At 45.8% G+C, this 13,876-nt stretch overlaps 1 protein-coding gene across 1 annotated transcript in view; it reads right to left on the bottom strand.

The window, feature by feature from the left end:
• Nucleotides 1-13,351, bottom strand: part of NLRP1 (NLR family pyrin domain containing 1) — a 49,210-nt gene extending 35,859 nt beyond the window's left edge. The window contains exons 1-3 of the mRNA XM_007937599.1: nt 13,078-13,351; nt 9,708-9,887; nt 3,917-5,564 (exon numbers count right to left, since the gene is read on the bottom strand). Of these exons, the coding sequence (XP_007935790.1) occupies nt 3,917-5,564; nt 9,708-9,887; nt 13,078-13,351 (2,102 nt within the window). The remainder of the gene's footprint in view (nt 1-3,916; nt 5,565-9,707; nt 9,888-13,077) is intronic.
• Between the last annotated feature and the right edge of the window lie 525 nt (nt 13,352-13,876).

Below are 13,876 nucleotides of genomic sequence, written 5' to 3'. Positions count from 1 at the left end.
GGGCAGTGTTTCGTTCTGCTGTGCATGGGGTCGCTATGAGTCGGAAACGACTCGACGGCACTTAACAACAACAACAACAACAATCTTTTGAGTTGCCAATTGTCACTTTGATCCCATATAGATAGTCCAAAAGGACATAATGCTTGAGACCTCGGAAGGAAGACTGGACAATGTACCTCCATAGTGATACTGCCTCGGAAACCCAAGGAGAGGTTGTTGTGAGTCGGATCCAACTCAACGGCAGTGAAGGGACTTAAGCTAAACGATTGTTTGGTTTTAAGAAGATTTCAGGGGATCTTTTTGGTTTAAGGTTTAAAGATTATCTCAGGGCAGTAGTTTCAGGGGTTCATCCAGCCTCCATGCTCCGGAAAGTCTGGAGTCCATGAGAATTTGTATTCTGTTCTGCATTTCTTCCTTTTGATTCTTCTGTAGAATCTTTGATCAAAATACTCAGTAATGATTTCTGGGTACCATCTAGTTCTTCTGGACTCATGGCAAAGGAGATAGTTGTTCATGGAGGCAATTAGCCATATAGCCCACATCCTCTTCCTACTCCTGACTCTCCTTTCTGTTGTCCCAGGTGAATAGAGACCAATTGTTTTGCCTTGGATGGCCACTTGCAAGCTTTTAAGACCCCAGGCACTATGCAATGAACTAGGAGACAGAACAGAAGCATTAAATGTCATAGAGTGTCCTAAAAGTCAGTACAGTTTTATGCTTTTATAATTTCAGAAGTATAAATGCTATAAAATTACCCAAAAAGTCATTTGAAAGTTTAATCATTTCTATTTCTTTGACACTTGTGAAATTTGCCATCTTAACCTTTAATCAGAGAGGCTGAAGCAGAAAATTAAAACTTTAATATTCAGAATTCACAAAGCTTAATGACAAGCCAGACACTTGGAAGCTATCTATCCCATTATCTTCTTTTCCTTCACATCTCAGGTTCCCACTGCCTTAGGCCAAGCCTCATCATTTCTTCCTGGACTTGTTTGTTTGAAGTAGCCTCTCTACTGTTTTTTTTTTTTCCTTACTAAGAGGACTCAACCAAAAAAAAACCAAACTCACTGCCACTGAGTTGGATCCAACTCATAGCAACCCCTCCTTGGGTTTCTGAGGCGGTATAACTGTGCAAGTAGATTTCCCCATCTTCCTTCCAAGGGGTGGCTGGTGGGTTTGAACCACCAGCCTTCTGGTTAGGAGTCAAATGCCTTAGGTGCTATCTCTCTCCCACTTGCACTGAAGCCTCTGACTTTCCCATATGACTCTCTTCAGTCTCTGTTTGCCACTGCCCATTCCAAACTTTCTTGTTCTGGCCTGGTGTCCTGTTGCTTCTCATCTGGCTTCTGCCTCTGTGCCACACAGGACACGGACATTTCTGAAGGCCTCATGCCAGGCCACCACCACTTGGCAACACCTGTATCCAAGTTGTCAAGGCCTACTTCAAATTTATAACCACAAACAACTGGAAACTACCTAAGTATCCAAGAATAGAGGTGTGGTCAAATTGGCTATGGTAACTTCCCTATGGCATATTAGGTATCATTCAAAATGATGTTGCATCAGACTATTTAATAACATGAGAAGATAGTCTTGATGTAGGAAAACCTGTGAAAGCTGGAACATATGTTAGGCAGAGACCTATCGGAGAAGGAAAACTCAAATATTTTCCACCGATAGAGAGCAATAGAAAAGTGATAAGACTGCACCCTGTTAAAGTGGAAAACTTGAGAGACCTGTAAAAACAAGATGGTCCCATTGAGTTCTGGCTCTCACAGGTTTCACTGTATATTAGGAAAATAAAACTGACTATAACAACAACAACAACAATATAAGATATATTTTGTTGTGTATATTTTTATCATAATTAAAAAAAGAAAACTGATTGTAAGATACTATGTAAGTATGGTTCAATTTTGCCATAGAAATGTGCACATGAAAAAAAAACCCAGAAGGTTATAAACCACAATTCTTAATGACAGTTATCTCTGAGTGAAAGGATCCTGGTTGATAACTCATTTTCATCATTTTGCTAATCTACATATTCTTATTTTTCTTCAATGAACATTGGTTGCTTTTTTTTTTTTTAATGTGAAAATAAAAGATCCAACTCCAGTGTTTCTTCTGGGAATCTTTCCTTTTTGTCCCACTTGTGTGACCACCCCCTCCTCAGATCACTGTCGTACCTAGTTCAGAGTTCTAGTATTCTAGGCAGCACACTGTATTTAATTAGTTGGATGAGTGTCTCTCTTCTCCAGATTTTGAGCTCTTGGAGAGCACAGATTGTTACTGTACTTTACTAATCTGTTATCTTCAGGGCCTGCCATAAAATCAGCACTCTATAAATGCTTATGGAATGAATCATCTAAAGGGAAAGATGTTGTTATTGGCTACTGTCAAGGAAGCCCTGACTCATGGTGCCCTGAGTGAAGGCTGCCCTGTGTTGCGCCATCCACATGATTGGTTGGGGAGTGGGTCTTTGAGATTCAGATGGTTTTCATTGCCAATTTTCAAAAGTAGATCACCAGGCTTTTCTTCCTGGTCTGCCTTAATCTGGAAGATGTGTTGAAATTTGTTCAGCATCATAGCAACACACAAGCCTCTACTGACGGATGGTGGTGTCTGTGGTTGGGTGCATTGGCTGGAATCGAATCTGAGTCTTCCACACGAGAGGCAAGAATTCTACCAACGAACCACCACTGTCTCCCTGAAATGGGGGAGCTAGACACATAACAACACTATATGATCAATATTGCAACAGAGGTGGAGGAACTGGATTGGGGAAGTTAATAGTTTTGCTGAAGTTGGAAGACGGTTAGAGAAAACTCCTATTTTATGGTCAGATTGTGGTTTCCGGCCAAATGCCTGTTCTACAGGAAGCCAGTTCTACATGTTCCAGACACATGTGTTGTTGTAAGGTGATGGAGAAAGATCTCAGGCCCAAGGACATTCCCTGCAGTCATCCCCATCAAGAGAATGCCTGAAGTAGGTAAGAGGACAATTTCTTGGACAGAGGCAATGTCAAGGCCAAAGGGGTGGTCTCTCCAACACCCTGCTACCACAGACCACTGCAATCCACACTCTTATGAATGCCCGCTTATAGACTGCAAGCCAATACTTAGTATGGCTAAATCCTCCCAGCTTATTCCAGAATGGCTCAAACATCTGCTCTTCCACAAGCATGGTTGTTCTGATCACCAATGACAACATCTTTACATGTTATTATACCTTTTCAGGCTTTGAGGTTTCTTCCTCTGTAAATTATCCATTTATTGGCAGTTATCTGTGAGGGTTTTAAAATGTGCCCACAAATTCTTTGCCACTTCTCTCTTCATGAACTAGATCTTAATTCCCTGTCTCTTGAGTGTGGGATGTTCTTACATCTTAAGAAAGTTCTCTTCTATTCCTTAGTTTACAAAGAGTGTTTTTTTTTTTTTTAAATCATCAATATGTTCTGTACTTGATCAGATGGTTTTTCTATACCATTTGGGTTAATCCTATGATTTTTTCTCCTTTTGGTTATTAATATGATGATACTGATAGATAAAGGAAATAAAAAAAAGGAAGACTGTCAAGAGAGGAGCAGAAGCAAGTGGCTGCCTGACACCCTGAGGGAGGCTGGAGGGGAACTAGAGTCAGTGTGAAGGTAGAAGTGTGTCTGGGCCGTCACAGAGACAGGAGAGGCTGCAGGACAAGGCAGGACCACGGAAAAGCACCATCCACAAGGTCAGACAGTGCAGAGGAACTTAGGCAGACAGAGGATGTGGGTCTGATTTGGCAGTGAGGAGTCACTTATGACCTTGAGCTTTGAGCTCCTGGCATGAGGCTTAAAGAAAACGCTTCTTCTGCTCAGGAGATTCCAGCTCATGGAACCCACAGAGAGGAGCTGGGAGAGGGGAGCAGTGGGGGTACTCACAGAACCACACTGAGGGGCCTCAACACCTGTGCATGCTGACTGCCATCATTCACTTGAAGGCTCTTCACACTGTGGCAGAATTTGAGGCAGAAACTGAACACCAGGAGCTCCATGTCTGTGTGAACACACATCCTCGCTCCTTGAAAGTGGGCCATGGCTTGTGTCAGAAATGCCTCATCCTGAATCTCATACAAGCAGTGGAGCAACTCCAGGGAGTATGTCTCTGAGGAGGAATCTTTGGGCTGGACTTCTTCTTCCACCCACCGCAGCAGTTCCCACTTGGGCTTCTGAGACAGCTGGCAATTGAAGATGTTTTCTATCTCTCTGGCCCCATGCTCACTTAAAAGGCCGAAGAGGAAATGTGTGGTTGGCATGCCAAACAGGTCACGCCTTCCATACACTTCTAGCAACTTTTTCACACCTCTGATGCTATCAGGATTATCATCACTCCCCTCTTCCTGTCCCCCCAGTGCACAGAAAACTGCTGCCAAGAACTCCTGGAAACACAGATGGCTGAAGCTGTAGCTCAGAAAGGTGGGGTGTTTTTGAAGAACACTTGTCTTGAGGAAAATGGAGATGATAGCTCCATCTAACCCATGTTTCCTGAGGTCCCCTGAACTAAACAGAGTCTTTCCTTGCCAGGTGCTGTCAGCAGCCAGAGAACACAAGGCCCTCAGCTGGGTTCCTAGGGGCTGAGCTGGGAGAGCCTGGGACAGGTAGTGCAGGCAGAGGGCCGTAGTGGTCTGGGAGGTCAGTGCAAGTTCTTCTCCCTGCTCCATCTGGAGCTTTAGGCAGGTGCAGACAAGCCTGGACACCCAGGGCCGGAGGCACATGGTCAAGAGGCCATGGTTTGATTCAACCATGCTGAAGGCTCTGGCTGCTTGGTTTTCATCTGGGAAATATTTGTAGAAAAAATCCTTCCTGCCAGCCTCAGAGAACCCCAGCACCTCCACCCAACGTGGTTGCTTCAAAGAAGGAATGAGTTTCCCTAGAGCTGCGGTCCTAGCTGTGATCAGCAGGGACACCTCGGGCAGTATGGTTCTCCCCAGCAAACTGCCCAGAAGCGTTTGCACAGACTGCTGCTGGCTCCAGTGCAGACACAGCTCAGATGTCTGTTCTTCAAAGACCCATTTTGGCTCATCCAAACCGTCCAGGATGAAGAGCAGCTGCTGTGGCTGAGATAGGATCTGTCTAATGTGAGCCAGAGGGGCAGCCCAATCTTTGGTGATGAGCTCGGCAAGGCTCACCATCTTGGACGGGGCCAGCTCTCTGCAGTCCAGGTAGAAGACATGCCGGAAGCGATCTTTATACAGCTGGCCCTGCTCCCAGGCTCTCCTCACCTGCCTGGCCAGGGTTGACTTCCCAATTCCAGCAGTCCCCTGCAGTATGACTGTGTGAGGCTCTTCCTGGGTGTTCAGGCTTGGGCCAAATAAGTCTTGGACTTCAATCAATTGTCCGTGCTTCTCCACCACCTCATGATGCCAGCTTTCCCTCAACAAGGGCTCATGGCCTCTGGGGTGAGGTTTGTGTAGAAGTAGCAGCTGTGTGAATTGTTGGTGTAAATCTTCATTTTTCCAAGACTGAGAATTCTGACCTTGTGTGGGGCAAGTCCTCTCTTCCTTCTGGTTCTCATAGCTTTCTCTATCTCCTAAGTAAGAGAGGGAAAGATGAAACATAAATGTATAGAATAGATTCGTTCAAGTTTTCATTCATTCACTCAACACTGTTTTAGGCACTCACTCTATGCCATACATTGACTGCAGACACTGGTACATTCTATCCAATGTAATGAAAGGAGCATGACCTTTCAGGAAGATCTCCATTCAAGTCTCGACTCCCCCAAGTCACACTCCTTATATGACTTTCTTTCATTCTGCAAATATTTATCAAGTGCTTACTATGGGCCTGGCACTGCTCTAGGGGCTGGGGATAAAGAATGAACAAATCAGACGTAGCTCTCTGCCTTCATTAAGCCCATGATTTGGGAAATTAGTCCTGTTGAAATTCTGTTTTCTCATCTTTAAGTTGGGGATTGTGATATTTCTTTGTAAGAGGTCATGGAGGATTGGCTGGGCTTCTGCAGGCAGGAAGTGGGCCATGGAGCCGTGTGGCTGCAAATGTCTGTTGGGCTTCAAGAAAGAGATGACAAATGGTGTAGTAGATGTTATTGGCTTCTGACAGTACCCCTTCTGCACTCACCATCCAGTACATGCTTATAGTGTCCTTCTACATGCACCCATGATTCTCTGTGTGAGGGCTCTGTCTTGGCCCATGAGTGGAGCAGGCCAGAAACACTGGGGAATTAATGCCTCAGAAAGAGCCCTTGACCAATAATGGAAGAGAGCCTTTTGTATCCCGAGAACAGACAACTCTGCGGTGTGCTCTACATAGGCTCCAAAGATTCCCAGCAGGTTTGAACCTCAGCTGTTCAGAGGTAACCTGCTCCATAATGCACAATATGCATTATGTTTGTCTGGCTTCCTTCCCTTTCCTGTCTCACTGCTCCACTCCTGGCTGGAATTTTCAGGAAATCATCTCCTAAACAAACTATCTGCAGTCACATTTTGTGTCAAGGTCTGCTTCTAGGGGAACCCAACCTAAGACTTATCATATATAATGTAAAGATAGAGATGGGAAAGTGCCCTATGAACTATGAAGAGCTGAGCACATGTAAGGGATTGTCCATCATTTCATTTAGGGTGGGTCTTAACACAATTTGAGTGCTATCCTTATAAGAAGATATACAGAAGAACATAAAGGTGAAGATGGCCATGTGAAGAGCATGTACAAGCTAAAGAATGCCAGGGAACTCCTGGGGTTACTAGGAGCAAGAAGACAAGGAAGGGTCTCCCCTAGAGTGAACAGAGACAGTATGGCCCTGCTCATGCCCTGAAATAGGACTCCTAGCCTCCAAAATAACGAAATAATATATTTCTGTTCTCATCAGCCACCCAGTTTGTGGTATTTTGTTATGACAGTTCTAGGAAACCAATACAAACCCCTTTACTCCTTTCCTTCAAAGTATTTTGAGTGCTTTGACTTCTTTCCTTAGGTGGATTTTAAAGATGATACAAATGACTTATCTGGGATCCTGAAGTCCAGTTTGTCCTGGGAAACAGCTGGGCTTCTAGGGTTCAAGGTTTTCTGTGCTACCATTTTTGGTGTCCTGAGGAAAATCAGTGGGGCCTATGGGTCACTTCATGTCTCCAGCACTAGGTGAGACTGGGGTGTCAGACAGCCACCTCCACTTCTGAAATAATCTATAGATATTCTTTATTCTCTCCTGTGGGAATATTTCTGGCAAGGTGACAATCTTCTAAGAGCATCAGGATGGTCACATTGGATAAACACCATGACCTGCCCTGCTCAAGGTGCTGTCCCTGCCCCAGGTGCCAAGAGAGGGTGTAGCTCTTCTCAATGTCAGTTCTCCAAAACGTTCGGGTTTTCAAGGATCTGTTACCACATGTCTCCATCCTCTTGAACCAAGTTGTATCTTAACCCTTCCCTGTCACATACTTCTAACAAGTTACATTTTAAGGCTATGCTCTTGAGCAGAGGTAGGCAAACTATGGACCCTCGGTCAAATCCAGCTCATTACCTGTTTTTGTCCACCATATGAGTTAAGAATAGTTTTTATATTTTTAAATGGTTGGAAAAATAATATTTTGTAATGTGAAAATTACACAAAATTAATATTTCAGTGTCCATAAGTAATGTTCTATAGGAACTCAGCCACACTCTCTCATTTGTGTATTGTCTATAGTTGCTTTCATACTATGATGGCAGAGTTGAGTAGTTGCAATAGAGACAGGTTGGTCCACAAAACCTAATGTATTTACTATTTTCCCTTCACAGAAAAAATTTGCTGATCCTGCTCTTGACTTGTATGAAGAATGTATAACGTGTTTTTTGCACTTACCATAACACCACTGCTGGGGATATTATTTTGTTCAAGTTCTCCACTTGAGAACTAATTCTCTTAGAATTTAGAACCAGGGGAAAATGTGTTCCTCTTGAATCGGTCTGTTCTCTTCTAATTAATAATGAACCTACCCACTGCCATCGAGTCAATTTCAACTCATAAAACCCTATGGGACACAGTAGAAATGCCCCATAGGGTTTCCAAGGCTATAAATCTTTACAGAAACAGACTGCCTCATCTTTCTCCCATGGAGCAGCTGGGTTCAAACCATTGACCTTTTGGTTAGCAGTCAAATACCTTAACCACTGCTTCACCAGAGCTCTTTAATAAGTAATAACCACCTCCACCCTGCCCCCCCCAAAAAAAACCAAACTCCCTGCCATCGAGTCAAATCTGACTCATAGCAACCCCCGTTGGGTTTCCGAGGCTGCACATCTTTACAGAAGTAGATCGCCCCATTTTCCTTCCACAGAGATGCTGGTGGGTTTGAACTGCTGATCTTCTGGGTAGCAGCCAAATGCCTTATCCACTATGCCACCAGAGTGTCTTAATGAATAATAGCTATTCTATTATCCATCATATTACCCTTTTGCTCTGGTTACTAGGATGCTCAGAACCTAATTGAATGTTTAATTATACCAATCAATCAGCCCTCATGGCTTTCATAATTGCCTTCTCATTTTTAAGGCATATGTTGTTGTTGTTATGTGCTGTGGAGTTGGACCCGACTCATAGTGACCCTTCCTTGGGTTTCTGAGGCAGTATCACTACGGAAGTAGATTGCCCCATCTTCCTTCTGAGGAGTTGCTGGTGGGTTTGAACTGCCAGCCTTCTGGTTAGCAGTCAAGTGCCTTAGGCACTATGCTACCAGAGCTCCTTTTAAGGCATATATTAAGGTTCTAATCATATTGTATATTTCTGTGAGATGCTTCTAACCTTTCTTCCTTCTCTTCTCACCCTCCTTTCCCTCTCTCTTCTTCTCTCTCCCTCCCTCTTCCTCTCTTGCTTTGTGTTTTTCTTTGTGTTTTTCAATGGGAAATGGTGTGACTAATCAGTCAATTGAAATACTTTGGGCCTGGATCATATTTTAGGACCATAAGTTGCATGAATTTACTCCTAGCTGGTTGCAGAAGGAATCCTTTTAACTTAACATCTCTCAGATTTCCAAAGGGGTCATCATCTAGCATTGACAGGCAGAAGACGCCAGTAGCTAAGATCGTGGGCTCATGTGCCTATGTGCCTGTGGTTTCAGTATGACTGTTCTTATTGACCTGATGGAGGAGGGAGCAGATTGTAATGATTAAAGGTATGGAATGTAGCATTGGAGAGAGTAGAGGCTCTGCCACTTACTGGCTGTGCAATTATGAGCAAGTTTCTTTACCATTTTGAGCCTCATTTTTCTCATCCCCAAGATGGGTTTATTTATCTCATGGAGTGGCTGTGAAATTCAGGCAGAAGGTGTAAGTGAAGCACTGGGCAAAGGCTTGACACAGAATGAGTGCCCAACGAATCTGTATTGCTCTAGGCCACTTGGGTTGTGACGGGCTGAAGTGGACCTAGGCCAGTGCCCTGTCCAGGAAACCAGGTGATGTGTTGCCTTTATTGGACAATACACTTGGATTTTAAAACAGGGGTCTCCTGTAAACAGTACCTTAATCCAAAGGAGAGACTCCAATGGTGGGGGTTTAGAAGAGATGTTTCAGTTGATTGCCAAGCCCTGCTAATCCTGACCCTCATCCATCCTTGAATGATGACCTCCCATTCCAGGAGAATTGCTTTGTGCGCAGCTGTCCAACCCAGCCCCCTGGGGATTCTTTCTACACTCTCTTGCCTCACCCAGCCCTCTCCAGGAGTCCAGCAGGGTCTTACCTGTGCAGCACTTTGCAGATATTTCATCCAGAGGCCACCCAGTCCTAGGATCCTCTTGCTCTCTGGGTTCTGTGTTGGCCTGAGGTGGAGGCTCCCAGTCTCCCAGCACTGCTGTGGATGTGGGGGCACTAGGTGATTTTTGGCTTGGAGAGTTGTGAGCTGGGGAGCATGTGAAGAGAACTGAAGGATGGTTTTGTGGGGAGAGTGAGAGGACAGAAATTACTGAGTATTCATTGTGTTTCAGGCACATGTATTTTGAATTCACATAAATAATCCTGTTATATAGGTGTTGTAATCCTATTTTTAAAATTACATAGAGATACAATTTTATTCTCTTAGTAGCTAGTCAGAATCTTCCTTTTGGTGAGGAGTATAGTGTATATCAGGTAGAAAGATTTTGACAAGCCACTTGGAAGGTTGAACTCCACATTCCAAGTAACAATAAATAGTTACTATGTGGCATCTAAGGAGGGTGGGTCCTGTTTAGTGGCAGTCACTATTTTACTAAGCAACGAAACTCATGAGGCATACAAATTGGGGGCAGAGCGGAATTGCTCTGTGTCTTAGAGAAAGGAAGAGAGTGAAGCTAGGCATGGAGAAAGAGCAAGAGAAAGAATGCTGGTGGGGGTATAAGAGACAACTACTGTGGAAAGAGATGGGAGCAGTCTGATTCTCTCCTAAAATATCTTCAGCAGAGCATCATGCATTCAGATATAGATATCTATATCTGTTTTTTTTTTTGTGTGTGTGCAAATGGATTTTTTTTGTGTGTGTGTGTATCTTGGAAAGGTGCAAATTCTATATTGTGGGTTGGGAGGTGGTGGTGTGAACTGAGAAAAATGATAGTAGTATGAAGGCTCAGATGAGGTAATTGAGACACAGAGGGATGAAATTACTTGTTCCAGGTCATACAGCAAGTGGGTGAAGTCAGTATGAAGTCTGAGGCCAACTGAGGTTGAGCTTGTAACCATTTCTGCCAGGGCCTGGGAGAGGGAGGGGTGAGAGGGGGCACAGAAGGAAGAGAGAAAGAAAGGAAGGGGCAGGGGGAGCTGGAGGTGGGAGACTTTCACAAAGCAGTAGCAGGGCGAAGGGGGTATCACTGCACCAGGAATGTGTTATGCTGGGTTCTCGTCCTGGCTCTGCCTTAAGTGCTGCATGAAGTTGAACAAGTGATCTTTCCTCTTGAGCCTTTCTGTAGTGGGAAAAGATGGCCACTTGTTGTTGGCATGAGAAGACGAAGAGGCAAGGGTGTAGCCAAGGTTTGCAGCCTGGGTGGCCCAGAATCACAGATACAGAAATAAGAGAAGTCAGGAGAGGGAAGTGGCATGGGCTGAGGAATAAGCCTAGCCTTGGGGCCCTGTACAGAACAGGGTCATACTTGGAACTTTCTGGACTACTCTGACCCCAAGGATCCCCACAGCCCACTAGATAATGAGCTGAGCTCTACCTGGGCAAGGACATGTCTCACATGGCTTCTAAGACTTACTGCCTGGCCCACATGGGTCTCAGTTTCAAATGGGAAGGAGTGTAATCTTATCATCAGAAGGACCCTGAAGTATCATTGATAGGTCCACTGCTCCTCCCACCTCATCCTGGGTCCTCCTTTCCTCCTCTGCAGTTCCTCCAGCCCAGGTCCCCGTGCGAGTACATACTCACCTGGTTGGGGCCCCACCTGCTGACTCACAGCCCCACCTCTCCAGCTGTGTCCACGTGTGTCAGGCAAGAACTTCAAACTCTCTCTCTCTCCCTGGAGGGGTACAAGTTGGTCAGGGACCCACACTTTTAGTACCTCGGTGGAGGTGGGCCAGCTGGGGGACTCCAGGTTGGGGGTACTCGGGGAGCCAAGAAATGCAGAAGGGTCTTCTGGAAATAAAGAGGATGGGGGCTTGTCAGAGGGGTAGGGGCAGGGGACTGAGACTGGAGTTCTTCATGTTAGGTCTCCTGACTCCCCCAAGAAGGGTCAGCAGAAACCAGTGAACCCCTTGTAACCCTCTCACAATCCCCTCGGCAGGCTCATCTGGAGAATGATGTCCTCACAGATACCAATGGGCAAAAAGGCCTACTCTGGGATCCAAGAAATTTATGTCTCTGTCTTGACTCCGGTCTCTGGGTGGTGCAAAAGTTTTGTGCTCAACTACTAACCAAGAAGTTGGCAGTTTGAATCCACCCAGAGGCACCACAAAAGAAAGTCCTGGTGATCTGCTTTCATAAAGATCAGGGGCATATCTACAGAAAATAGTGTCTATGGTGATTAGTTTTAAATTGTTGTGTGATCTCTCACAGCTGGCAATGGAAACTGGAAAGAAACTGCTCATTGTCATCACCCGCCCCCCTCAAGTGGCACCCAGGGCACTTGCCTTACTTCTCATACCCTATATACACCTCTGGTAAAGATTATAGCAAGAAACCCTCTGGAGCCTGGTCGTACTTTGTAACTTATGGAGCTGCTGTGAATTGACTGCAGCATTGGGGTTCGCCTGGGTGCTGACTCCACCTCTCTTTGTAAGTCACTCCTCGTCTCTGAACCTCAGTCCTCTCAGATGGAGCTAAGAGCTTCTCACTATGGCTCCTCCTGCCCCCTTTGCAAAGAGAAATAATAAAAATAAGAGCAGCAACAATAATGACAACAAGAGCTCTTATTTATTAAGCACATACTATGTACTAGAACCAAACCAAACCAAACTCACTGCCATCAAATTGATTCTGACTCACAGTGACCCCCTTAGGGTTTCCAAGGTGGTAAATCTTTACGGAAGTAGATTGCCTAGTCTTCCTTCTATGGAGTGGCTGGTGGGTTTGAACCACCAACCTTCTGGTTAGCAGTCAAATGCCTTAGGCACTGCGCCACCAGAGACTAGACTCTGCTGAATGTCTTCATTGGATTATCTTTTTAACTCTCACCCAATCCTATGATTCAGGCATTATCTCCATTTTATAGCTGGAGAAACAGCTGGAGAAAGAGTAGTGAAGTGGCTTGCCCAATGAGTTGAGCAAAAAAGTAGTCCAACGAGGACTGGAACCTGCTCCTGCCCAACTCCCAGTCTGTACTTATAATTCCAACAGCAAGCAAGTGCCTGGCTCAGGGGCTAGGCGAGAAACCCATATTATCCAGAGCCTCCTTCTCAGCCTCTGGGAGCTCCCTCCCAGGTGCTGTGAAGATAGGAGAGGTTATGGGCCTCTAGGGTCCAGCAAGAGACTCTGAGCAGGACTCCCTGTACCAGCCTAGTCTGTGGTCCCTGCCGCTGACCAGGGGAGTCCCTCATCGCTGCCCAGAGAAAGGCTTGGTGGGATGGCTCAGTGGGGGGTACTCTGAGAGAAAAGGGTGGGGACTAGGGACTCACAGTGGGCAGAGGCCCCTTTGTCCACTTACCTGACATCAAGGTCACCTCTGCCCAGGCCCGAGAGCACAGCCTGCTCAGACCCATCTTCTCCCAGGTGCGGAGGGCCAAGTCCCAGGCCGTCTTCTCCCCACACTGAGCCACCAGGTCTGAGGCCACCTCCGTGCCCCCTGCCTGAGCAGAGGATGCACCATGAGGGCCTCCACCGAGTGCCTCTTTGGGCAGCCGAAGCAGGAACTCCTTCATCTCCTCTTTACTTAGTTCCTCCAAGTACCAGGCCAGCTGTCTTTGGACTCTGCCAGCCATCTCTGCCCCAGGAGGGCTCTGGGGATGTTTGGAGGGTGGGGTGGCAGGTGTCAGGCAGGCAGAGAACAGTAGTCTACCTTCGCCTGGGCCCTTACAATCTCCCAATGCAAGATCCCCACTGTGATCATTCCTCTTTTTCTGGTAAACTATTCAGCATCCAGAGGCCAGTTTTGTAAATGCCAGGGCAACTGCTAATAGATGGTGTTGGGAGGAGGAAGGGGAAGGGGAGTGGTAGGAAAAGCCACAGGAGGGAGGAGCCGAAAGAGGATTGGAAGATGCTGGAAGAGGTCAGGCTGTGACAGGTGGTGCTAGAGGTGGAGTTTAGGGCCAGGCAGAGATGGAGGAGTGGGGAACGGAGAATGGGAGAGCAGATGGGTGCACGGGACACTCACAAATCTTATTTATTGATTTATTTTTAAACTTTTCATTGTGGTTTGGGTGTAAGTTTAGTGAGCTTCCTTTCAACGGTTCATACAGTTCATTTTGTTTCATGACACTGATTGCAGTCCCCACGACATAACAGCT

This window comes from Orycteropus afer, unplaced genomic scaffold (assembly GCF_000298275.1).
Source record: "Orycteropus afer afer isolate SDZICR_OR568_19922 unplaced genomic scaffold, OryAfe1.0 scaffold00042, whole genome shotgun sequence".
NCBI lineage: Eukaryota > Metazoa > Chordata > Mammalia > Tubulidentata > Orycteropodidae > Orycteropus > Orycteropus afer.
The sequence above is the reverse complement of the archived record's forward strand: the minus strand, read 5'-3'. Positions and strand labels throughout refer to the sequence as shown.